Source organism: Marmota marmota, unplaced genomic scaffold (genome assembly GCF_001458135.2).
Source record: "Marmota marmota marmota unplaced genomic scaffold, marMar, whole genome shotgun sequence".
NCBI lineage: Eukaryota > Metazoa > Chordata > Mammalia > Rodentia > Sciuridae > Marmota > Marmota marmota.
Genome location: NW_026000001.1, coordinates 6,718,820 through 6,742,842, shown reverse-complemented (window position 1 = coordinate 6,742,842; position 24,023 = coordinate 6,718,820). Strand labels below are relative to the sequence as shown.

The 24,023-nt window shown below is 56.8% G+C and overlaps 3 protein-coding genes and 1 long non-coding RNA gene across 32 annotated transcripts in view; 2 read left to right on the top strand and 2 right to left on the bottom strand.

Moving 5' to 3' along the window:
* The first annotated feature begins 28 nt into the window (after positions 1-28).
* Lrrc56 (leucine rich repeat containing 56) lies at positions 29-17,880 on the top strand. 14 transcript variants are annotated; one of them, XM_048807954.1, is made up of 12 exons: positions 29-66; positions 2,352-2,539; positions 3,750-3,837; positions 4,594-4,654; positions 13,332-13,428; positions 13,499-13,699; positions 14,366-14,549; positions 14,909-15,070; positions 15,146-15,210; positions 15,409-15,548; positions 15,754-15,902; positions 16,996-17,880. In XM_048807954.1, the coding sequence occupies exons 2-12, from the start codon at positions 2,360-2,362 to the stop codon at positions 17,289-17,291; spliced, it is 1,623 nt and encodes a 540-aa protein (XP_048663911.1). In that variant the 5' UTR covers positions 29-66; positions 2,352-2,359; the 3' UTR covers positions 17,292-17,880. The 14 variants fall into 14 exon arrangements, with proteins under 14 accessions (XP_048663911.1, XP_048663910.1, XP_048663909.1 ...); XM_048807953.1 differs by lacking the exon at positions 29-66 and adding an exon at positions 73-342 and having other exon boundaries at positions 2,355-2,539; XM_048807952.1 differs by lacking the exon at positions 29-66 and adding an exon at positions 73-342.
* Positions 5,694-7,005, bottom strand: LOC125618120. Its single transcript, XR_007349370.1, has 2 exons — positions 6,621-7,005; positions 5,694-6,230 (listed from the first exon to the last, which is right to left on the bottom strand). It is a non-coding gene; the product is annotated as an uncharacterized LOC125618120 (long non-coding RNA).
* Positions 17,814-24,023, bottom strand: Lmntd2 (lamin tail domain containing 2). Of its 12 annotated transcripts, none has more exons than XM_048807948.1 (16): positions 23,293-23,608; positions 22,394-22,539; positions 21,866-22,063; positions 21,627-21,779; positions 21,184-21,271; positions 20,941-21,096; positions 20,528-20,596; positions 20,330-20,412; positions 19,749-20,014; positions 19,420-19,525; positions 19,136-19,325; positions 18,935-19,054; positions 18,652-18,851; positions 18,272-18,402; positions 18,144-18,196; positions 17,814-18,057 (listed from the first exon to the last, which is right to left on the bottom strand). In XM_048807948.1, exons 3-16 carry the CDS (start codon positions 22,042-22,044, stop codon positions 17,902-17,904), a joined length of 1,950 nt encoding a protein of 649 aa, XP_048663905.1. In that variant the 5' UTR covers positions 22,045-22,063; positions 22,394-22,539; positions 23,293-23,608; the 3' UTR covers positions 17,814-17,901. The 12 variants fall into 12 exon arrangements, 10 of the variants coding, with proteins under 10 accessions (XP_048663905.1, XP_048663906.1, XP_048663902.1 ...); XM_048807949.1 differs by having other exon boundaries at positions 18,272-18,372; XR_007349368.1 differs by having other exon boundaries at positions 17,944-18,033; positions 18,272-18,372; positions 18,690-18,851.
* The window catches only part of Rassf7 (Ras association domain family member 7), a 4,246-nt gene continuing 3,964 nt past the window's right edge, over positions 23,742-24,023 (top strand). The window contains exon 1 of one of the 5 annotated variants that reach the window (XM_015503397.2): positions 23,742-23,871. In XM_015503397.2, the coding sequence (XP_015358883.1) occupies positions 23,778-23,871 (94 nt within the window). In that variant the 5' untranslated portion in view covers positions 23,742-23,777. The remainder of the gene's footprint in view (positions 23,872-24,023) is intronic. The other 4 variants (XM_015503398.2, XM_015503394.2, XM_015503395.2 and 1 more) reach the window with 4 other exon arrangements.

The window sequence follows — 24,023 nt, the reverse complement described above, 5'->3', positions numbered from 1 at the left end:
TCGCTGACCCTCTCCCGCCGCCGCGGCTCAGCCGCACTTCCGGGATCAGCGCCTGGCGGCCCCAAGGTATCCCACCCTGCAAGAGAGCGTGAATCTCGGCGCAAGCCCGCGTAGGCAACGCGGGGTCCGGGTCGCGTACCCGGCAACGGTTGCTAGGGGGCGGGGCTCAGCCGCCGAACCGGCTCGTGAATATTTGGGTATTAAGACGAGGCCCCGCCCCGTTGCCATGGCTCCCGGGCCCGCAACCCCGCGGCGGAAAGAACACCCTGGAGTCAAGAGAGCGCTGCGGCAGAGGGGCCCAGGGCCGCGCCCCCAGGGCCGGGCACCCTGCCCACCCTTAAGGTGAGAGCTGGTTGCATCCTTGCCATGTTCCTCATGCCAGGGGGAACCAGGGCCAGGTGGCGGAAGATGACCAAGTTACTGCGCCAGTGGGGGATCCAGCCACGGCCCCAGATATCAAATATGGCCTCCTGGCCACTTCGCCCACCACCCCTGGCCCTGCTAGGACAGAGGACCCCTGGTCAGGGACAAGAAGGGCCACAATCCCTGCCCCTAGACAGAAATTTTGCAGGGGCAGGGACCTACTCTGCTCTGGTGGGACCTACTCTACTCTGCCATTAGACCGGCCCCCCCAAGATGGAGGGATGAAGGGGCCTCAGAGCTGATGAGTCAGGATCTGGCACTTGGCTGGGATGTGAAGACTGAGAAGCCCCAGGTTTCTAACTTGCAGGGCATGGAGTTTCAGAGCGACAGGGCAGGCTGGGCACAGGCAGGACCAGTATGGCAGGTTCAGATCAGTGCATTGATTCTGGGGACAGTGACTGGGCTGGGAGTATAATAGGGGTTTTGGTGCCACAACCTCAACCACCAGGCCTGGGATTCCAAGGCGCTGGTACTCAGCCCTCCAGGCCTAGCTTTGGGCAGGACCCTGGGCTAGCTGCTCTCAGGCATAGAGGCTGCGCCTACAGCTGGCCGGCCCAGGGTGCAGGCCACAACACCTTAGGGGGCGAAGTGGGGCTCCTCCTGCAGGCTGGGGCTTGCTCAGGCTAGAGATAGGTAACAGGGGAGATTCTTTAATTTTTTAATTTCCAAAAAGTGCATAAGCACATGTTATGGCTGCAAAGTCCATAACACTGTTTTGTGGGTATATGAGTCACTACAGACTAGGCCACTGATGCCCACAGAGCCCAGATGTCTTGTCCCAGAGGCTAACACTGCCTTCCATTACTGCTATCAAAGCCCAGCTGACCACTACTCCCCTGGTTTGGGGTGTACTTGCAGACACAAAGGAGAGCATGAATCTTGAAAGTCCATAGAAAGTTAATAGATAAAAATTGTGGTCAGAATGTTTTAAGCCTTGTTTACTGATTCCTTCCACAGAAATTTTAGTGCCCTCTTCTGTGCCCTGTGGACACAGCAGGAGAGTGTCCAGCCTACGTGGGGTCCACATCTTATGGGCGAGGCATGCACTCACCTGAACAAACATTAAATTAGGAGGGCCATGGAAGGGTCATCAGAGAAATAAATTTAGGAGGGGCAGGCAGGGAGTGCAGGAGTGAGGGGTCAGTCAAGCCTGGATGGCAGGACAAAAAGGTGGCCAGAGAGAAGGACACTGAACATTCTGGGTGGGGTTCTGGCTTCACCCCAGAGATCTGAGTCCAGAGTCTGGGGCCAGGCATAGTCTATCTTCTGTATGTTTAAGGAGAACACCTGGTGAGCCTGGCAAGGGGCCTAAGGGCCAGGCCCAATTGATGGCCCATATCACCTTTGACCCTGCTTATTTCTGGGTGCTCTGTCTTTGGCCCAGTCCAGATGGGCACAGTGGCTTGGACAAGAGCCAACCTAACTGTTTCACAGGTGTTACCTAGGGACACATGCCACTCCCCTGCCCAGGTGTTTGGCCCACAGCAGAAAGCAACTGCCTGTCGGTGGCGGTCAGCCAGCGCAAGGGCAAGGGGGGATACCTGAGACCCTGGTCCTGGGCCAGGCTCAGAGACCATCAGATGAAGAAGGACCCACAGCCCAGGGCCTGGGGCAGCCTGAGGAGCCTGTGAGCAACAGCTTGCTGCTGGCCAGCAGGTCCAGTACCTCTAGGCTCACAGGCCCTCGTGGGGCCAACACTCATTTCATGGACCCTGAGAGCACTGGCCTGGGCAAGAGGCCTAAGTCAAAGCTAAGGGAGGGACTGTGAGGCTACCAGGTGGGGTAAAGCTAAGCCAAGCCCCTTAGGCCAGGCCAGGCTGGGACCCTGGTTGAGTAAAAGACCCCGTCACGGTTATGCAGGCGTCTCACTAGGCCTCAGGGAGGAGCAGGAACAGAAGGTTGGAGGCCCTGCCCTCTGCCTCTCCCAGCAGGTTGGATGTGGATGGACCCAGCCTGGGATGGATCCCAGGGGCCTCGGCCACACACAGCCAGTGTCCATGTACGTGAGCTGAGTTGGCAGGGCCTGCACAACCCCTGCCCACAGAGCAGGTCCCTGGGCAGCCATGGGGACAGCTGCAGGGAGCAACTGTTGGAGCACCTGTCCCCTGCTCGACTGGTAAGTGTCAGAGGCCAGGAGCTCTGGCCACAGGGGCCTGCATAAGGTGACATCCTGAGCCCCTTTTCTGCTGATACCCAGCCTGCTGTCAGCCCAGCCGTCATAGCTAGGGGCCCTCTACCTTTCTAATCTTGGGACCTACCAGCCCCCAAAGCACCACCAGCCCTAGATGGCAGATGTTCCTAGGTCCTGACAGGCCAGGATTCTGTAAGTGCTTGTTGAGACCACTGTCCTGGAACCAGAGGAGGCTCCTCACTCCACCAGTGGGTGCTCTGGTGGCAAGACAGGCCGGCCATCAGAGTGGGCTCACAGAAGAGCAAGGTGCAGAGAATCAGGCATAGAAGGGGGCTGTGCCTGCAGGCAGCTGGCTGGACATGAGTGCCCCCACTGGAGTGCCTCCCTTGGGAAGTCTGGAGATGGTCTGTGGCCTGCTTTCCCAGGGCCAGGGCTCTCATGCCCCTTCCCAACCCATCAGACCTTTAGGATGAGGTGGGGGCCATGCGAGTGCACTGACTGTGCCGGGGCAGCAGATGGAGTCTTCTCCCAAAATCTTGTGTGAGGACTCACTGTTGCACCCTAAGCCTGAGTTCTAGAAGATCTGCAGAGTCCTCTTGGGAAACACTGTGTCCCCCCTGTACAGGACCTCCTATGAATCATTGCCTCCCTTGGGGGAGAGGACTCCCTCAGGTGTAAGCCTCACCCGTCACCCAGGCCGTCCTTCAAAATGACCTACATGTCTACCTCGTCCCTGAGGGTCCCACTAACCCCACAGCAGGTGGGGGCCCAGGATCTTGCAGGCAACACTTATATTGCACACACAGGAGATACCTTGTCGAGGAGAGCCAGCACAGAGTGACCAGCAGGGGCCCAGGAGTGGCTCAGAGCATGCCAGCTTGCCCACAGGTTGTAGCCAGCGTGCTTGGCAGAGCTAGCTCCTGGTGCCTGTGCTTTGGGTCTGTTCGCAAGGTCTCCTTCACAGCCTCACCCCGAGAGCAGGCCCTTCTCTGGCAGTAGCCTCCAACCAACCCCAGTCACAGCCACTACTCAGGTCACATCTACTTGCACTCTGCCAGCCGGGCCATTGTTGGCCCAGGTTAATGTGGTGATTCAGGGCAGTACATGTCACCTGCTCCTGTGGGCCTCACAGAGCCCCACTGCCAAAGGTGTGAAGGAAACTGGAAGGAAGTGACGCCCCTGTTGGTATCTGCAGCGGGTCCTGGCCCAGGTGGACAACCTCCAGCTGGTGCGGGTGCTGGAAATGTGTGTGGACACCCGTGAGAGCAGCCTGGGAAACTTCGGTAAGCACTGCCTGTCCAGGGCCTGCCCTGCCCCACTGTGGTCGAGGCCAGCCGCTCTGTGAAACGTCTTTCTGGCTGTGAAGGTGATGTTGGCAGACACCTTGGGCGGCTTGCACATTTCCTCAAGATCCGTCCCAGGACCCAGATCTGAGCCAGGCAGGGGCAGAGGTTTAGGCTGTGGTTCATGTTTCCACACTGCCCTCGGAAGGACTCTGTTCCCATGCCAGCATGGCCAAGGAGTGAAGGTTGAAACGTGCCCCCAGATACCACACCTTGGTGGCAGGTGCTCCCAAAACTTATTTTGAAATAATTCTAGATTTATGCTGGGTGAGGTGGAGCATGCCTGTAATCTCAGCAGCTCAGAGAGCTGAGGCAGGAGGGTCGCAAGTTCAAAGCCAGCCTCAGCAACTTAGGCTCTCAGCAACTTAGTGAGGCATCTGCTTTATTCCGGCTAGGCTGTGTGGGATTGTGGCCCCTCAGTGGTTGGGGAACAGAGTGCTCGGATCACCTGAAGCAGGCCCCACAGAATAGGGCCCACTGACAGCTAGAGGAGACACCCTGCCTGCCCATCCATGATGCAGGGAGACAGCTGGTCAACAGTACCACCCCCACAGTGTGGTGAGACGCTCTGCCCAGAGGCTGGTCCTACCACATTGGGGAGCAACGGGGCTGAGGGGTGCTGGTGTCTGGGGAGGAGGCGTGAGTGAGGGTGGGCAGGGTGAGGGCCAGGCCCAGCGCTCCTCCTGTGACACACAGGAGTCCACCTGCCCAACCTGGACCAGCTGAAGTTGAACGGCAGCCGCCTGAGCTCCCTTAGGTGAGTGAAGGGCCTGAACCAGGGTCCTGCCAAGGCAGTGGGGTGGGGTGGTGATCTAAGGGCTGGGCAGTGGTCTGTAGGGCTGGGCTGGGACAAGGACCAGTGGCCCAGAGCTCAGCCTCAAGCTGCTGGCTGCCCAGGGAGACAGGCTCCTGCTGCTAACTCCCGGTGGCACAAGGAAGGGTGATGGGACATTCTTCTGGGTGTGGGCTCCCTCCAAGGTGGGGGTGTCTCCCTAGGGGCAGGGTCTTTACTGAGGGGTCCCTGTTGAGAAGATGAGTCTGAACCCTGGCCAGCCCAGTCCCCCAGGTGCTGTCCCCCTGGGGTCCTGTGGCCTCTGGCCCTTGGCCCTAATACCTCAGCCCAGTGGGTCCAGGCTGGCCTACCTGACTGTTCTCACCCCCCTTTGTGGGAGGCACCTGCTCCGTGGGAATGTGGAGCACACCCAGAGCCTCCAGGCCTGGGTCAGGGCGAGGATCCTGGGTCCTGGGGCTGACTAGCCCCAAGGTGCTCACCAACCCCTGAAAAGAGACCTTGACCTGTGAGGGGCTTCTGGCAGACACCTCAAAGCAACCCAGGCTTGAGGGGGCCTGGGACCCTGACCCCTCGCTACAGCCCTGGGTGTCAGCTGCACTGTGAGGGCTGGAGCAGGGCAGGCAGCTGGTGAACCTGGCGGGACAGCAGGTGGGCACAGCCCGCAGCCACCCTCCCTGAGGGCCAGACCACTCCTGAGGTGGCCCGGCACACACCAGAGCTCTGGAACAGCTGGCTCAGAGGGTGGCATTCAAAAAGAGACAAGCTTTCAGTTTTTTATCTCATTGAACTGGAAAGAACAGACCAAAGAAATGTCTGGCATTGTCTTGGGGTTTGAGCAAAGGAGTTTTTGTGAAAATGCTGCCTGTCTTGTGTGCCTGAGCCACACAAGGGGAGTTTCAGCCAGAATTCTGGAAAGTTCTCCACGTCTCTGAACTGGCTCCACATGCCATATCCAGTTATTTCCAGTTGAGATGATAAAGGTATTTATTATGCAACCTCACTGTTGCTTTTTAAATTTTTTTTAAATTTTATTTATTTATACTGCTCTTTAGCAAATAGACATCAAGTAGAATTTAACAAAACATGCAAATATCTGAAACAGGGAAAGAATCAGAAGCTGTTGCCCTAGCCATGGCCCATAGAGCCAGCACCAGCACCACTGAACAGGAGAGACACAGGCAACCCTCCCCCAGCACACCTCGGAAACGGAAAACCCATGAAGATGGACACTAGGAAAGACAGCGCCAGTGACTTAAAACTAAGGAATCTGTGGATACCACAGGAACAAACGGGACAATCCAAGGGGTTCCAGATCTTCAATTCTATGACAGTGCATTCTGTTCTTTGATAACTGTACTGAAAAGTATAGTGACCAGGTCCAGGCACAGTGGCCATGCTTATCATCCCAGCCACTCGGGAGTCAGAGCAGGAGGGTCACAAGTTCAGGGCCCTCCTGGGCCACTCAGGAAGACCCTGTCCCAAAATAAAAGGTCTGCAGTGCAGCTCAGTGGTAGAGCAGCCCTGAATTCAATTGTCAGTCCTGAAAAAGAGAAAGAAAAGAGGGAAGGGGAAGAAAAAAACATAGTGACCCTTTATCAGATCTTGAAACTTGGCCAAATGGTGCTTACCAACTTCTACAGGTTGAAAATGAACAGGAATTTCTCAAACAAAACTGATTAAATAGGACCACCCTCCTGGGCGTGGTGGAAATGAAATATAAGCGTATAACTTAGCTATTGTAGCTCAGCCAACTGCAGCTATTGTAAACACCCCATGTCAGTATTATAAGGGCTGGAAAACAGGCTGGTTTTTTTTTTTGTTTGTTTTGTTTTTCCAGAGCTAGGGACAAAACCCAGGGCCCATGCAGGCTAGGCTACCATTGAGCCATACCCCAGCACTTTTCATTTTCTATTTTGGGACATGGACTCACTAAGTTGCCCAGGCTTGGCCTCAATCCTGAATCCTCCTGCCTCCTCAGTCTTCTGAGTTGCTGCGATGACAGGCGTGGACACTGCGCCTAGCAGTGGGAGATGATTGTAGTGTAGTAGTTGTCAGTTCCTCAGAAGTTGAGAGAATTCAGCCCCAGGAACATCACAGGCATGAAGACAAGTGTCCTCGACCCATGGGCTGCCGTTACCCAGCCTCTGGCTCAGCAGAGAGAACAGAGTGTTGGCAGGGCTCAGGCACACAGCTGCCACTGTGCGCTCCCAGGTGAGAAGCCAAGACCATGCTCAGGAGCTCCACAGGTGACCTGGGCAAGTTCCTTGCACCCCCATGGCTCTCGCATCTCTCCTCTCTGGAGAAGTCAGGCCTCCCTTCACTCACCCTGGGCTCGCTTTTTTGGGTGAATTCTGTCCTTCCTTATTGATTTATGGGAGTTCTTTGTGTATTCTGGGTGCACTTTAGACTTTGTAAGACTTTTCCCTCAGCCCTTCATTTTGATTTGTCCCAATCTGTCAATTCTGGCCAGAGCTCTGGTCGTGCACACCCCAGGCTGCAGAAATTCTGCTTTTTCTTCTGTCTGCTGTGTGGTCTCACTCTGCCTTTCAGGCCTTTAACCCAGTGAACTGCAGAGTCACCACTGACGGTGGCAGGAGGTAGGAACCAGCTTGCTTTCACCGTGTGGTGGGTCTGTCTGCCAGGCCACCTGTCGTTCCCTAACTAGAGTCCTGTCTGGCGCTGGTCAGGCCGTGTGTGTATGCAAACACCTGCATGAGTTCCACTCCAGCTGCCACTCCACTCCCAACGCCACACTGTCCTCTGGATACGTGCCAAACCTCATCCTCACTGCCCTTCTAGTCCTGAATACTTATTCTTGCACTTGAATTTTACAATCAGGCCCTTGAGCTTACATACACACACACACACACACACACACACACACATGCACACACTAATCTCTCTAGAATTTTTATTGAAATTTAAGAAGATCTAAATGCTAATGTGGGGGTTATACATCCAACACACGGACGCTTCTCCACTCACGTGCTTCTCCTGTATTTTGGAAAGCATTTGAAGCCTCTGCTGGGAAGCCTGTGGGTCAGGGTGCTCTCTACCTGGGCACAGCAGCCTGCTTGGGGAGGCAAGGCGTCTGGGCTCTGCAGTGAGGGGGTGCCACAAGTCACAGTTCAGTCCAGCCAGAGGTTTGGCTCCCCTCCACAGGAGGTGTGGCCTGTCACTGTGCTTGTCCCCTCATGGGGAAGAGGCTTCTTAACCCTGGTGGACCAGTGTTGCTGTGAGAAAGGACCTCAAGCCAGAGAACGACACAGTGGGCTGGAGGCCGGACGCTGAGCTCTGGGCGCAGAGCTGCAGGTGTGGGGCACTGGCTCCGCCCAGGCTGCGAGGGCTGTCTCTGCTTCTCGGCTCTGCTGGGACCCTTCTTCCTTGTGCAGTGGGAGCGTAACCCCGCCTCTGGCTCCATCGTCACGTCGTCACGTGATGTGCGCCCTGCGTGTGTCTGTGAGCAGACTTCCCCTTTTCACAAGGACACCAGTCATGCTGGAGAGGGGCCTTCCCTAGTGACCTCACCTTCTCTGATACCTCTGCAACCACCCTATTTCCAAGTGAGGTCACCCTCTAAGGTGCTGGGGTCAGGACTTCAGCACAGGGCTTTGTTTTTTTATTTTTTTAAGAGAGAGATAATTTTTTAATATTTATTCTTTAATTTTTGGTGGACACAACATCTTTATTTTATTTTTATGTGGTGCTGAGGATCGAACCCAGAGCCCCTCGCATGCCAGGCAAGCTTGCTACTGCTTGAGCCACATCCCCAGCCCCAAGGGCTTTGTTTTTTCCATATTTTTGATCAGTGCATTATAGTTGTAAGGAGGGGTGCATTTGCTGTTACATATTGGTACATGTACACAATCTATCAATACGATTTAGCCAACGTCCCTCCCCAGCATGTCCTCCCTCCCTCTAGACCTCTCTCCCCTGGGCCCTTCCTCTGCTGTACTAACCTTCCTTTGGTTTTCATGAGATCTGCCCCCCTCTTCCTTTTCATTTTTCCTCTCTAGCTTCCACATATGAGAGAAACACTCGGGCCTTGACCTTCTGAGTTTGGCTCATTTCACTGAACACAATACTTTCAAGTTCCATCCATTTCCATACAAATGGCATAATTTCTTTTATGACTAAAACTCCATTGTGTATATATATACCTCTTTTCTTTATCCACCCGTCCATCGAGGGACACCTAGGCTGGCTCCGTCGTCTGGCGGCTGTGAATGGTGCTGCTATAAACATGGTGTGTGTGTGTGACTGTAGTGAGATGACTCTAACTCCTCAGGGTCAATACCGAGGAGTGGGACAGCTGGGTCACATGGAGGTTCCCTGCCTGGTCTTTTGAGGAGCCTCCCTACTGATTTCCACGGGGGTCGTGCTAATTCACAGTCCCACCAACAGTGTAAAGGGTTCCTTTCCCTGCATCCTCCAGCACGTGTTGTTCACACCCTGATGGCTGCCCTCCTGACGGGTGTGGGACACAGCTCAGTGTCGTTGTGAGTTGCATTTCCCTAATTGTTAATGATGTTGAACATTTTCCATGATTTGTTGCCCATTTGAACTACTACTTTTGAGAAGTGTCTGTTTAGCTCATTTGTCAATTTATTAATTGGGTTACGTGGTGCCAAATTTTTGAGTTCTTTTTAATATTCTAGATATCAATATCTGTCAGAAGAGTAGCTGGCAAAGATTTTATCCCATTCTACGGGCTCTCTCTTCACATTCCTAATTGTTTCCTTTGCTGTGCAGAAGCTATTTAATTTGGTGCCATCCCATTAATTAACTCCTGAGTTTTAGGGGTCCTGTTGAGAACGTTGTTGTCTGGGCTTAAAGGCTAGAGTGTTGACCCTATGTTTTCTTCTAGGAGTTGCATAGTTTCTGGTCTAATTTGGAGGTCTTTTGATCCACTTTGGGTTGATTTTTGTGCAGGGGGATAATCAGTCTTCCCAGCACCCTTTATTGAAAAGGCTGTCTCTTCTCCAATGTATGCTTTGGGTACCTTTGTAGAAAATCAGATGGCTGCAGTAGTATGGATTTGTCTGTCTTCTATTCTGTTCCATTGGTCTATGCCAGCACAGGACTTTGTGGGACGTTCACTCAGAGCAGAGAATGTGCCCCTGTCTCCTGGGAAGAGTGGGCAGAACAAACCCCAGCATTCTTCCTCACGCCCTGTGCCAAGAGCCACAGCACACACAGTGTCCACTCCAACCACTGGCAAGGGAAGGCCTGTGACTGCAACAACCAGAACCCCCACCCTGGGACAGAGTTGGGGGCCCAGTTCCTCTAAAGCAGCATCTCCAGAAAGCCAGGACTGAATGCATCTTCACAGCACAGTACGAATGGCATCTTGAATAGAGTCTTGTTTCTGTTGTGTTTTTGTTTATCGCAAATATAGAGAAATGCTATATTGACTCAGAATCACTTGCAAAAATCAAAAGAAACAGCCAAGCATGGTGCACACGCCTGTAATTCCCTGCCCCTCCCCCCCAAAAAATCAATAGAAGCCCTTTGTCTGTCTTGATTGTGTTGTATTTGACAGTTTTGCTGAGCTCCGGTCCTCGTTCCCACATCTGACCAATTCATCTGGGGCTCCTGTGTGACTGTCGTAGCAGCAGCAAATTCGGTAGCTCTGGCTCTCCATTCCAGTCCCAGGCTCTGGCTGCTCATCCCCAGCCAGGCCATCAGAACCGGGTTGACAGTGGCACAGTAGGTCCTGGCTGGCTCAGGGTTGTTAGCACCAGAAGACTGGGCAACCTTCACAGATCAGCCAAAAACCTTTATTCAGGAATGGAGTCATGGTTCTAATGGACCCACACTCCTGGTGGAGAATGAGCCTCTGAACAAAGCGGGGACTGGGCTCATACAGGTCACGGGTGATTTATTCAGCGGGTCAGTCTGGGCACTGGGAATTTGGGTTTGGGGTTTGGGGGTCGGCGGCCAGCACCTGGAGAGGAGTTATCTTGGAAGAGATGAGTGTTTCTAGAGACTGTCACTCTGGGTTTGAAGGAACACTTCTCCCTGCCTGCGGCCAGCGTCTGGGAAGGACGGCTCTTAGAAGAGACAAAAGTTATCAATGTATGCCTTTCTTTTTCACTTCCTTCTCCCAGGCCTCACTATTTTGGGTTTTTTTCATTTTCCGTATCTGATAAGTGTGGCAGGGGGCACGTGACCCCAGGTGAAAATGCCCCCCAGGCCACTGGTACCTGGAGTTCTCTCAGTAGATGTAGTGGTGGTGATTTATCCTAGCGCCCACATGGACTCTACTGGACTGTGCTGAGTTGTTCTAAATTAACTGTGATGTTAAAAGGACATTGACTGAGAAGTTTCACATCTATTTCCATAAGTACCGGTTCTTTTATTTCCTACTACTGTACTTTTCTGGTTCTGGAATCAAGAATTGACTCATGAAGTGTCTCTTCCGTTTTTTGTTCTTGTTAAAGTTGCTCTACTATATTTTATTACTGGATTACACCCAGGGCCTCATGCATACTAAGCAAGTGCTCCACCACTAAGCTACATTCCCAGTCCCCCTTTAGTTTGAGGCAGGGTCTCGCTAAGTTGTTGAGGCTGATCTCAAACTTGTGATCCTTCTGCCTCAGCCTTCTGAGTCCCTGGGATTATAGGTGTGCACCATCACACCCAGCCAATTCCTCTATTTTTTGAAACTTCTTGAATGAAAAATTATCTTAAAATATGGAAATTATCTATTCCAGGATGCTTTTAATATACTTTTAAAATTGGTTCAGAGCTAGAGATTCCTAAATGACCATTGGTCTAACCCTGTTCTCTGTCACTGCTGCTTTCCTAGTGCTCAGAGCTGCTGGGCGTGCCTTTTCACGTGGCCTCTGCTGTCTCACATTCCGGCTGGGGCTGCCATCGTGCTTCTTTTTAAACTGTCTGGATTTATTTTTTCTTATTGTTGGTCATTTGTGGAGGTCTGTCGGGAGAACCTGCTTTGGGCTGCCCATTGTCCTGTGTCTCTGGGGCTCCTGGGGCTCCTGGGGCTGCTGGGGCTCCTGGGGCTGGGGCTGGGGCTGGTCCAGCCTCACTGCATCACACCTTCCTTCCTGGGTCCTTCTGTCTCTAGTGCCCTGAGCGCTCTCACCCTCCTGGATTTTTGATAAATCCATTCAAAGACCTGGATTTCTCTTCACTTGCTACCTTGGGCAGGACCCACAAATGGCCTATGTTTTACTTCTCGTCATTAGTTCGAAGTATCTCATAATTTTCCTATTATTTGATCCAAGTTGTTCCCTGATGCTCATTCCTTTATGACAACAGAAGTCATGTGACCACCAGAAAAAAACAAGGTCACCCACAGCCACCTGCCAGAATGCTCTGGACCACACAGGTCACTGCAGGCTCTGAAGGGGTGGACCCAAGCAATAGAGCTCCCAGGGATCCCGACAACCAGCCACGCCTCAGGAAAGGCAGTGTAACCTGGAAGATGTACAGGTGGGGAATGCAGTTCACTGTCGATGAATGGAGTTCAGAAGGATCGAGAGAGGGAGATAGAGAAGATTCATGCACAGGTGAATTTCTGCACAGATGAACTGAAACAAGAAAACAGAAAAAATCATGTCAGGAATTCAGGACACTTGTCAGAAGTAAAAGCAGTCTTTCATCTGTAGTTGGAGAGGAGGGACATGTCCAGCACTGGCTCTGGGAAGCATCCTAAATGAAATTACTGGACTTCCAGGTAAAGGCAGGAATTTGGGCAGATAAGAAAAACAGAGGTCAAGTTGCGTGTAAGGACAAAAGTGAGTCTTTCCTCAGATTTCCCCATGGAAACCCCTGAAGCCAAAGAGGGTGAGAGGAGACCCCTCCCACTAGGCCCATGCAGGGCAGGCTGCAGCCTCGGAGGGAACCTGCCAGGAGTTAGAGCTGTGGAGTCTGAGCCTCCTAAAGGAGGCAGCTGGCACAAATGCCAGCAAGGGAAGAGGTGATGGAAAAGCCATTTAAAGCAAAAGACAGGACCAAGGATGAATTTACAACTGGAAAGAGAACAGAGCAAGTGTGGATATCAGGAAATATAACACTGCAGGAAAAGTAAAAAACCCTGACAGGACGCAGGGTGGGCGAGACCTCACGACAGGGAGCCAGGAGCTGGAGGAAGAGGCACGCAGCTGCCTAGGTGCGGAAGAGTCTCGCTTGTTCACAGAGAGCTCCACACTGAGGAGGCCTTTGCATGGAGAGGAAGGGAACAGACCAGCACTGCAGACCCTGGAGGAAGAGCGTCCCCCTGGGCAGAGCGGCAAGTGTGGCTCCAGGTGGCATGTGGGCCCCTGTGATGTGCTGCAGGGACGCAGGGAGGCCCTGGGGCTGCAGCAGAGGCTGGACAGGAAGGGATTGCAGCAGGCACAGGTAGGGCTGGGTCAAGCTGTCCAGGGTGGAGGCAACTCCCTTGGGCCAGGCCCAGACCCTCCAGTGGTCAGAGCAGATGGGGGACATTCTGACCATGCCAGAGACCAGAAGGGGCAGACAGGGAGGGGGACTCTGGAGCCCCTTCCTCAGTCACAACTGTTCCTGTGCTTAGGGGGAGCCAAACTGAGGGTTGGGCTGGGCAAAGGCCTTCTCTGGCCAAAGACAGGGCCCTCCAGTCCAGGACAGACTGACTGTCCTGCCTTGCCTTCTGCAGAGACCTCGGCACCTCTTTGAGCCACCTGCAGGTGCTATGGCTAGCTCGCTGTGGCCTGACAGACCTGGATGGCATTGGCTCCTTCCCTGTGCTAAAGGTGGGTCTGCAGCATCTGGGGTAGGGTTGGGCCCGAGTCAGACCCAGCTGAAGTCCCCACACCAACCCAGGAACTCTACGTCTCCTACAATGACATCTCGGACCTGAGCCCACTGTGCCTGCTGGAGCAGCTGGAGGTGCTGGACCTGGAAGGCAACAGCGTGGAGGACCTGGGGCAGGTGTGCAGCCTGCGGCTGTGCCCGCAGCTCACCACACTCACCCTGGAGGGCAACCCGGTGTGCCTGCAGCCAGCCCCTGGACACTCCAACAAGGTGTGCGTGCTGGGAGGGGCCCACGGGCCAAGGGCCTCTGTGTCCACTGCATGCCAGGGCTTCTTTACCATGAGCTCCACCTTTTCTATCACTGGAGGCCTGAGTGCGGCCAGGCTACCTCCTGAGCCATTCCACCAGACCCCACGAGGATCACACGTGCATGTGCCGTGCCACCTAACCCATGCCCACAGCCTGGGGGGTACGTACACAGGTCACAAGGAGCCACCCAGACCACACCAGGAGGGCGTGCACTCACATAATGGGCCTATGTGTGCTCTGCGTGAGACTGCCACATACACACCACAGGCCTGGGGAGCACTGGACCCTCAGGCCCTGACCCCACACTGCCCATCCCAACAACTGCCACTTGGTGGTGCTACTTGCTGGGACCAGAATCCAGCCAGTGCACAGTGGCTGCTCAACTGAATCAGAAACCTGAGCCCAGGGCAGCTTGGTGGGCCAGAAGGCATTGCTGGACTCTGGCATGGGTCTGGAGAGTGAAGTCACATCCTGGATAGGCGAGAACTCAGTTGCTGTTGTCCCTAGGGTCCAGCAGGGTCACCCTGACCCCTCTGTCCTGCCCCACAGGGATCTGGGGCTCTAGGACACAAGTGGCCTAAAGGGCCTATGGACCCACGCCTGAGGTCCCCTCCCTCTATACTGTAGGTACCCCAGGATTACAACTACAGGGTGGAGGTGAGGAAGCTCATCCCCCAGCTACAAGTGCTAGATGAGGTGTCCACCATGCACACTGACCTGCCTGCCACCCAGGAGCTGAGCCAGGACTGGCTCATAGTGAAGGAGGCCATCAAGGAAGGCCGAGTGCTGGACAGTTTCCTCCCCCGACAAGGTAGAGCAGATACCCCCTGGAATCCTTGCCCTGTGCCGCAGTACCCCACTCCAGGAGAGGCCTCCCCTAGACCCCAGGCCTCTCAGAGGTGGATAGCTGCACCTTGTGCCCTCCCCCAGCCTTAACCCCTGGCCCCCAGAACATGCACATGGGCCTCCAGGCCAGGATGCTGTCCCTTTGGTCAATACCAGTGGGCCTCTCTATTTATCAGAGAGGGAGGAGGGTCTGAGTTTGAAGGAAGGGACCATCAGAGGCCAGCCTTCGGGCTCACAGATTCTTAAGGGTGAGAGCTGTGTTCTGTGGGCTGGGGCTGGCCAGCTGGCATGGCCCTAGTGACCGCTGTTTCTGACCTTGGGCAGATGTTTCCCATGGAGCCATTATCCGGAGACTTGATCCAGCATTCTCCCTACCTGAGACCCAGCCCTGGGCCCTGTCCCTGCTGGTCCCTGGGGGCGTCCTGCCTGAACGCCTGCTTCCCAAGGACATGGCCCCAGAAGACCACACCAGCAACCTCACTCATGGTAACTGACCCACCTTGGCCTGACCCCACATCCCCCTGACCCCAAAGCAGACCCATCACATGCCCCCTCCTCCAGGTGCTGGCCAAGTCCTCTGCGGGAACCCCACCAAAGGCCTGTGGGAACGCAGGCGTCAGAACCAGGTACACCTTCCACCCTTCAAAGTGGGTGGGGACCGTCCCACCATGTACCAGCATCCAGAGTCCCTCCCCCACACAATGGACCATGACACAGAGCCCCTCCTGCACTAGGCACCAGGGTCCAGGGCTCCTGGTGTGTAATACCCCTGGCTACTGCCAGTCCCAGGCCAGGGTTCCCAAACCAGCTCTTTTCTTCCTCAGGACTGGGCACCCTGGGAACAGCTACCTCCATACAAGTCAAGTCTGGCCACCAGCCCCTCCACCCCAGGGCCTGGCCCTGCAGACACCTGTGACCTCCTAACCATGGCGGGGCTTCAGGCCTGGAGGGAGCTTGGCCTGTGGTAGGTGCTCCTCCCCTGCCCAGTCCTCTCAACTGGGCACCCTTTCTGTTGTGGGGCTGGGGCTGGGGCTGGGGCTGGGGCTTGGGCTGAACCCCAGATGATCTGAGTTGGTCACAGAACCCTGAGGCTGCTGGACCATCTCACTCCCACACCCTCTGGAATTGGGCCCAAGAGGGGCTGTAGCTTCCCTCTCTCCCTCCCTCAGTCCCCAGCCCCACAGGCAGATGGAGTCCCAGCAGGAAGGGGCTGCAGCCCCCCAGGACCCATGGAGGGCCCCTGAAGAGCAAGAGGACCAGATTGGACCCAAGACTGTCCCTAGTCCCATGAGCCTGGCCTCAGGTACTTTCCCCACAGGTGGGTGATCCACTTGTCAGGTGCTGCCCACCTGGGGACAGGAGCCCCAAACCTCAAGATCAGCCTGTGTAGGTATGGCCCATTCCTCAGCTGGGCTCTGGGAGGCCACTGGACCTCAAGGCTGCCTGGGCTGGATGAGAGAAAGTCCTTCCATAAGGGGTGTGGACCAAGTCCAAAGGAGTCTGCACCAAAGAACGAGGCATACCAGGTGGGGACACAGATGAGCCAGGGCCATCTACAAGCAGATGTACCACTGGACATGCCCAGTTCTTATGGGCGTGAACAAAAGGCCAGGAGTGGGAGAGAGGCCCCCAGGCCCCCTGGGAGACCAAGGCAGGGAAGGACCCCCACCTCACTCCAGACAGGACCCGTGCTGGGCTGAGGACATGCCGAGTCAAGCCAGGCAGTGCTCTGGCAGAGGGACCCTGGATTCAGAGTGCCCAAGACCAAAGCAGAAAGGCCCTAAACCCAGATCAGCAGGCAGACCTAAGGAGGGACAGGCAGGGGCAACAGGAGCAGAGACTTAAAGGTCAGCAGAGCAACTCTCAGGGTAGGGGACAGGCTGCCCTCCATGGGCAGGGGTTGATACCCAGGCAGGGTGCCTGAGATAGCCAGGAGGGAACCACAGCTGACCACCCAGTGGACAAGGACTGCAGGGCTTTAAGGAAGGCAAGCAGGGTGGCCAGAAGGAAGGGTAGCTGGAGTATGAAGTAGGGGCAATATGGGACAGTGCCAGGTCCAGGTGGGCACTGGGTGACCCTTGACTCCTGCCTCACGCTACCACAGAAGATTAGGAACTGGCCTGAGGTCATTAGCCTGTGAGCCGAGCCTCAGGAATTAGACCCAGATGACCCAAAGCCAGAGTCCAGGCTTTGTGGCCTCTTTGCCTGCCTTAGAGGGCTGGTCTAAGCAAGATGGCTGGGGGACAGAGCTTCCCTGAGGAGCACAGGAAATACGGCAGAAGGGGTGGCATGGGAGGCAGGCCTCCCCCAGCAGGCCCCACCTACCTACCTGGACTGCAGGACCACAGACAGGTTAGCCTACTTGTCTGACAGGGCCTCGCTGACGGGCTGCCTTGTTTCTTGCTTTCTAGAGCATTCCAGAACCGTGGGCTTTCACCTGATCCCTTCTGCTCCCAAGTGCCCAATGCCACCTGACTCTGGAAGCAGCTCCCCCAGGGGGTCTGCAGTCCTGTCTTTCAGAGGGCGAAGGCTCAGAGCACTGGACAGCCTGTGTGGGAGCCCTGGAGGTAACCTCAGGCCTCAGTGCTTGAGCCCAGGGGTACCCAGACCCAAAGCCAACAGGAGACCCTGCAGCCAGACATCCAGGCCTCTGCTACCTGTTCCACCTGAACCCTATCACCCCCACCCACTCCCTCCCTTAGTGTAAGCCCCCACCAACTGCCAGGTTCACCTGGACTGGGGCCAAGGGGTGCCAGTGAGGTCATGGGAGCCCCAGGAGTTCTCTGTCTTCATAGACCCTGGAGCATCTAGGCAGTTGTGGGGATGGAGAGTGGGTTTGGCCCTGAAGAGGCCCCTTTTGGTGCAGAGGAACCTGAAGTTGGGACCAGTCAGCAGGTATCAGAGGCCAGAACAGACGTTAGGTCCAGGTAGGGAGAGCCCAAGCTCCCCATCACTGCTCAGCTGCCCACCCTTCCGTGGGGCCTAGCCTTCCCAGGAGAAATGGTCAAAGGGGCAGGCCGGGCTAGGCGGCAGGACCTGGAGCTGGGCTCTCCAGGAGCCTCGGGGCTGCGAACCACTCTCTGCACTGATGCAGCCCAGGGTCCTACCTGCTTGCCCTCGGCTGCCATGGGCAAAGCCAGGCCTCCCATCCCTGGTGGATTTGTGGGGTTTCCCTTGAGAAGCTGGGATGTGCAGGTCCCGCCCAAAAAACAGGAGAATCATTTTCAACTTTCAGGTTTACAGAAATGCAGTTTACTTTGTAGGCAACATTGGTTCAATAAATTATGCAGCTGGCACTGCTGCCTGGCCCTGCCGCCTTACACCCGTTGGCATGTGTCCACAGTGATGGGGGGACAGCTGAGGAAACGGAAGCCATATCTACTCTCAGCTGTGCTCTGCACTGAGAGGGTCACCATGGGGCAGCTTCGGTCCACATTTTTCCGGCACACCTGGGGAGCATCAGGGCCTGAAAGCTGTGGGTGTAGGTGTGGGTGGGGAGGGATAGCTGGCATGCCGGTGGGAACCAGTGTCTGCCAGGGACAGCAGGGCACGCACTCACCCGGACCTTGAACTCCTTCCTGGTGGGGCAGTCCTGGGTACACAGCCCAGCCTCTGTTTGGGACAATGGCTATGGGGTCAGCCCAGCCCACTTGCTGCCCACTCACCCCTCCCTCTGGGCTTGCTCACCAGGGATGATGGGAGGCAGGAGCTCCAGAGTCTTAGACTGGTTGTCCTCCGGCAGGTGGAAAGGCCGACAGGTGCTTAGGAGTGGCAAGATATCCCGCATCCTGGGAGGCAAGGGGGTGTGAGGCCACAGCCTGGCAGGAAGAGGCTCATTAAAGGGATTCCAAACCTGGGGAGGTACAGGGGCTTGCAGGGGCGTGCAGGGGCCCTGGTAACTCCTGGGTGGGGGCTGGCGAGGTAGGTGTTGATAATGGAGAGTGCTAGCCCAGGAAGTGGTTCTGGCGGAGGCCAGGCCTAGAAGGCAGAAGGTGGGGTGGGGGGTCTCCTGAAGGGGGTCGCGATGGGTTTTGCTGGGACAGGATGGAGGGACTCGCGGTGCCCACCCAGGCCTCCGCCGCCGCCGGGCGCCGGTCTCCCGCACCCGGCTTTTCCCTGGGGGTCGGGGCCGGCTCCGGGGTCCGCTTGTGTCGGTGCAAGGCCGGGCCTTCGAGAGTGGGAAGCGGTCAATGGACCAGTCAGTGTTGTCAGTGAAGATCCTTGAGCCTGAAGTCACACGGTGTGGAGTCTGGTGCTCACCCAGGACCTACGGGGCCAGCAGGGGCAGCTCTGTTACCCTCACCCGCCAGGGCCCACCCGAGCCCCTCCTGGGCCTGGGCCGGCACTAACCTGGCCCTCGGGATTCAGGAGGAGCGTCAAGCAGCCCAGGCTGGGGTGGCACAGGCCAGCGTCCTGGCCCAAGGACAAGGGCGCCTGCTTCTTGGTGCTGCTGGTCCCCTGGCCCCACACCTGGGAACGGCAGAGGGCACTGGTTGAGGGGCGCCGCAGGCAATAACAGGGTCATGTGGGCTCGCGGACAGAAGGGCCCACCGTGATGTGGTGCTGCGGCGCCAGCAGAGTGCCCGGCGGGAAGCGGTACAGGCACACCGGGAAGCCGCGCTCAAGCTGCTGCAGCAGGAAGCCGTCCAGGGCGACTGTCTGTTCCAGCGACTCATTAAGGATGCGGACGAACTTCTCTCGTCGGCTGACTGCCACGATCTTCAGGCAGCAGCCAGTGGGGCTGGGGCGGGGAGGGGGTGCAGGGCAGGGCCTGATGAACAGGCTCCGCCCACCTGGACAGCTGCCCAGAAGTCCTGTCCGGGCGTCCCCCTCACCTCAGCTGGTGACTGACACGCCGGTGGTCAGGGGCTGTGCAGGGATCCTCGGGAGTCTTGCTGAGCGGTTGTGAGTGGGTTTTCAGGAGGTCTAGGGAAAGGAGCCCTTTTGGGGAGGGAAGCCCTCACACGGCTGGTCCAATGGGGAATGTGAGGCCAGAGCAGGCCTACAGCAGGTGGGGTCCCAGAGGGAAGGGAGCAGCGCCAGAGGTCAGATCCCTGGCAGGGGAGGTGGCTGGACCCTAGGGACTAAAGGACCTGGTTTAGGGATCTGGAGGAAGATGGGAGAGGGATATAGGAGGATGAGAAGGAGATGCACCCCACTCCACCTTCCGAATGTCCGCCAAAGCTCCAAGCCATTGTGGGGATCCGCTCTGAAGACGCCAACTCTTCTGTCTGGGCCGGGTACCCTGATGCCTTCTGCACTCCAGAACGCACGACCGGCTGGCAGCTGCTGAAGTCAGAGCCAGCACCTCCGGAGCTGCTGGTGGCCATGCAGGGCAGGGAGCTCCACTCCAGGGTCTTGGGATGTTTCTCCATGTGCTCAGAGGAATCCCAGCCCCCTTTTTCCAGTGACGGGGACTGCTGGGGCTGCCTGAGGCCAGGCTCTGGTCAGTGGATGCTCTGGCTTCCAGGCAGCGGCTCTACCCTTTTCCGGCCTCCCAAAGCAGCAGGCAATTCAGCTTGTGCTCTGGGTGCCCAGGACCCAGATCCAGCTCATGACAGGCAGTGATGACCCAGGAGCCCCTTCCCTTCATCCCTAGTTAACTCTAAGATCAGAGCTGAGGCTTGGAGGGATGACATGATTTGTCTGGGGACACCAAAGGACAGAACAGGTACTTGGTCCATTTCTGCCAAGACAACCCCCCATTTCCCCTGGCCCCTGGGGAGTTGGGCCCAGTGCAGTTACTTCTGCTTTGTGCTGGAATCACTGAAGAGATTGGGGTACCGGAGGGCGATGCTGTTCCAGTCCATATCCTCCAACCGGAAACCCTGGTCAGAAAGTAAAAGCTTGAGGCTCTCCCCTCCTGCTGGGCTCCAGAATCCTGGTCAGGCATGTGGAGTCTTCACATGGTGTGTGTGTGGGGGGGGGGGGGGTCTTGCTCACCTCTCCAGCAGTGGGAGCCTCATTCTCAGAGAAGTCACTGGAATCCCTTAAAGTCTCTGCAGTAACCACCTGCAGGAAGGGACCACAGAGACTGAGGATTAGCTAAGTGGTAAAGCACTTGCCTAGAATGCACCAAGATCTGGATTCAATTCCCAGCACCCATCCCCCAAATGAAATGAGGAGCTGGGGGAAATCACCCCTTCCAGACAGTATTCCTCCCTCTTTGACCTCACCAGGGCAGGTTTGGTGGAAAAAACTGCAAGCCACAAGATTCTTCCCTGCAGAAGTAGCCTGAAAGGGGCAGGCTTTCAGGGCAAGCCAGAAGCACCAGCAGAGGCACCTGCCTGAAAGAGCCATACTGGCCACCCTAGGAAGTTCCAGGGACGGCTTGTGGGCCTTGGGCACTGGCTCACCTCCACACTGCCAGTTTGGGACCGGAGTACACGACCCACCCAGGAGGAGCAGGCCAACTGCAGGAGGCAGGACTTCTGGAAGGCCTGCAGCTGGGCTTCTAGTTGCTGCAGCATGCTGACAGTCTGCATCAGCTGCTCCTCTAAGTGCTCCTTCTCCTGCTCAGGAGCCACCAGGTTAGGGGCCTCTTGCAGCCCCGCCCCCCCAGACCATGCCCTGCCTACTTCCTGACCCCACCCCCTCACCAGCTGGGCCTGTTCCTTCTGTGCTTTCAGCTCCTGGGTCAGCTTCTCCACCTGTTCCTGTAGAAACTTGTCTGGACTGTGGAAGCTCCTGGAGGAGGGGCAACTTCAGTAGCCCCACCTCTGGGTCAGCTGGGGTGAGGTCAGGTGAGCAGCAAATTAGGGGTCCCACTGCCATCATACCGAGGGCACACAGTGCAGCCAGCCAGAGCAGGGTAGGTAAGTCCTGACCCATCTGGACAGGGGTCAATGGCTCAAGATTAGGGTTGTTAAGTTTATAGGACAGTAACATTCAGGGTTTGGGTGGAGCATCAGCTAGGTAAGGACTAGGGCCAGAGGCAAAGGTCCAGGTAAGAGTCGAAGTAGTGGTTGGAATCGGTGGAGGACAGAAACCAGGAGTTAGGACAGGACAGAGGTTGGGTTGGGCTGGTGGCTTTGCTGCTGACCTCTCAGATGGAAGTCCTGACACCTCCTGCAGGATGTGACATTGCCGGGCATGTGGCCCATTTCGGATGGCCCACCGAAGCGCTTGGATCTCTAGTTCTCGCTGCCCCCACAGCAGCCGCAAGGTGCGGGGGTCCAGTGCTTCGGGGGCTAACCTGTAGTGCCAGTACCCCTGTTGATCAGGCCTGGCCCTCTCGTTGTTCCTGCCCAGAAAACTGGCCATCCCTCCCTTCCTCCTTACTGCAGGTGGACAGAGGCCAGCCGTGTGGAGTGGGTCTTGGTGCTCTGGGGGCCTGGGGGAACCACTGTGTCTGTAGGTGTGCCAGTTGGAAGCCCCAAATCACCGCTGACTGGCTCTCCATCTGCTGGGGTTCGTGGCTCCTGCTTTTCTTCAGATTGCTGGCCAGACTCCGGGGCCATTCTTGATGTTTCTCAGGAGCTGGGAGAGGTAGTAGGGCTGAATGTGGCTGGTGCCCACCCTATAGGGCTCTCCTGGGGTCAAAGATGCCCAAGCACCACTGCTGGCTCATAGATGTTCACACTCTGAGGAGGCTATGTGTGTCTACCCCACAGAATGAGGAACTGCTAGTCGTGTGGGTATCCTAATATGTGTTTCAGGCCAGGGAGCAGGTCACTCCCCAGACAACCTGTTTTCCACATTCCCTGTTCCTCCTGTTTCCCTTGCCTAGAGCAAGAGTCAAAGGTTCTGGTCCTTTGCCTGTGACCCTCAGTTGTGTCCCCAACCATGAGCCTCGTGCCCAGCACTCACCTGAGGCCTGGGCTCCTAGCAGGCCTGGGGAGAGAGGATTCTCTACTGTTGCCATGGATACTGGCACTCAGAAGGGAGGGGCTGTTACCAGGAACCTCCAGGGAGAACCAGGTCTAAGGCCTCCATTGAGTTCTGGACTGGTCAACCTGGGGAATGTGAGAGGCTAAGCTGGGCAGGCCTGGGGGACCACGTAGGGCCCCCGCAGCCCCTCTCTAGCTGGTGGTGACTAGTGAGTAGTGGGGACTCTGGTGCCCTGGGGGGAGGCCAGTTTGGGTGTGATATATCCCGAGAGCACTGACTTGGAGGTGAAGGAATTGGGGATGGGGGATGAAAAGCCAGAGGAGGGGCTGTGACAGAACTCTAGCCTGCAGAGGTACACCCTCCCTCCAGCCTCAGTGGCTGACACTTCCCTAACTCCCAAGCTGGAAGCCTCAGCTTCACAAGCATCTACACACAGACACACATACACACACACACACACACACACACACAGATGGTCCCGCAGGACAAGTCAGGCCCAGAGGTGGGGCACCTATCACTAGTACCTTCAACCTTCCCTCCGGTGGGGCCTCCCCTGCTGAGCAAGGAAGGGAAAGGTAAAGCCCCCACGCAGCGACTGTCTGACTAGGGCAGAGTGGGTGGCCACCAGGTTGAGTTGCCCTGGCCAACACCTGGCATGGGTTCACCCAGCGGGACAGCAAGGGAGATATGGAAGAGCGGCTTCGAGCCTGCTTAACTGTGGGGGGAAGGCCTGGGCGCCCACAGCTCAGGAGGGCAGTGGGCCTCACTGCGGCCGGAAAGGAGCCTCAAACAAAGAGACCCAAGCCTTTGTCCCAGGCGGCCTCCTCCCGCACCAGAGCTAAAAAGCCCACCAGTCTGTCTTGCCCTCAGGTCTCCACCTCGTTCCCGCGCGGGCTCACACTCCCGTAACTCCAAATCCCAGGAGCTACCGGCCTCAAGGGAGCACGGTCGGAGTGGCCCAACCCCTTGAGGAGAGTCCAGGAAGGAAGGAGCGGCTCCGGCCCTTCTGCCCTGGGGCGCATTCCAAAGCTGTGTGATCCCAGGCCGCCGCCTCTCCCTGGAAGAGAACCTGCTACACCAGGAGGCCGAGGAGGAAGTCGGTCCGGGAGCTGGGCCTCACACCTGCCCGGACAGACCGCCCACGGATCCCGGCTGCGAACGCGCTTCCGCGTGGTTTGCGGGGCAGGGTGCGGTAGCGCCCGGGTACCACCTCTCGCCCCGCCCACACCTGGGCGCCGCTGGGACCGTGAGCCAATAGGGCGGGACGGGCGGAGGCAGCCAATAGGAGTGGGCGCGGGGCGGGAGGCACGCGCCGCGGAGCTAATGGGGGCACGGCGGGGCGGGGCGTTCGGGCTGCGAGCCAATGAAGCGGTGGGGCCGGGACGCGCCGCGGCGCTGGGGCTGCAGGTTGCGGCGGCGCCGAACTACCGAGATCCCCGAGGCCGGCGAGCGCCCAGGTGAGCTCGCTGGGTTCCCGAGCCTCCCCATTGCCACGGGCCGGCCGAGGCGTCGGCCCTGGCTGAGGAGTTTTCCGCGGGCTTCGGGAGAAGACTTATGAGAGCTGCGACGCACCTGCACCCACCCGCTTCGGAGCGGGGATGACGGGGTC

Excerpts from the sequence above, each read along its gene's own strand:
- Lmntd2 (XM_048807945.1), bottom strand. The coding sequence starts at position 22,044 with ATGGCCCCGGAGTCTGGCCAGCAATCTGAAGAAAAGCAGGAGCCACGA. Across the intron at positions 19,326-19,419 it reads CGTGTCAGTCACCAGCTGAG|CCCCACTGGCTGCTGCCTGA; the intron begins GTGAGGGGGACG and ends TCCCCGCCCCAG. Across the intron at positions 18,852-18,934 it reads TCCTGAATCCCGAGGGCCAG|GTCCTGGGTGAGCACCAGAC; the intron begins GTTAGTGCCGGC and ends CTGGCCCCGTAG.
- Lrrc56 (XM_048807954.1), top strand. The coding sequence starts at position 2,360 with ATGTGGATGGACCCAGCCTGGGATGGATCCCAGGGGCCTCGGCCACAC. Across the intron at positions 14,550-14,908 it reads CAGTTTCCTCCCCCGACAAG|ATGTTTCCCATGGAGCCATT; the intron begins GTAGAGCAGATA and ends GACCTTGGGCAG. Across the intron at positions 15,549-15,753 it reads TGGAGGGAGCTTGGCCTGTG|TCCCCAGCCCCACAGGCAGA; the intron begins GTAGGTGCTCCT and ends TCCCTCCCTCAG.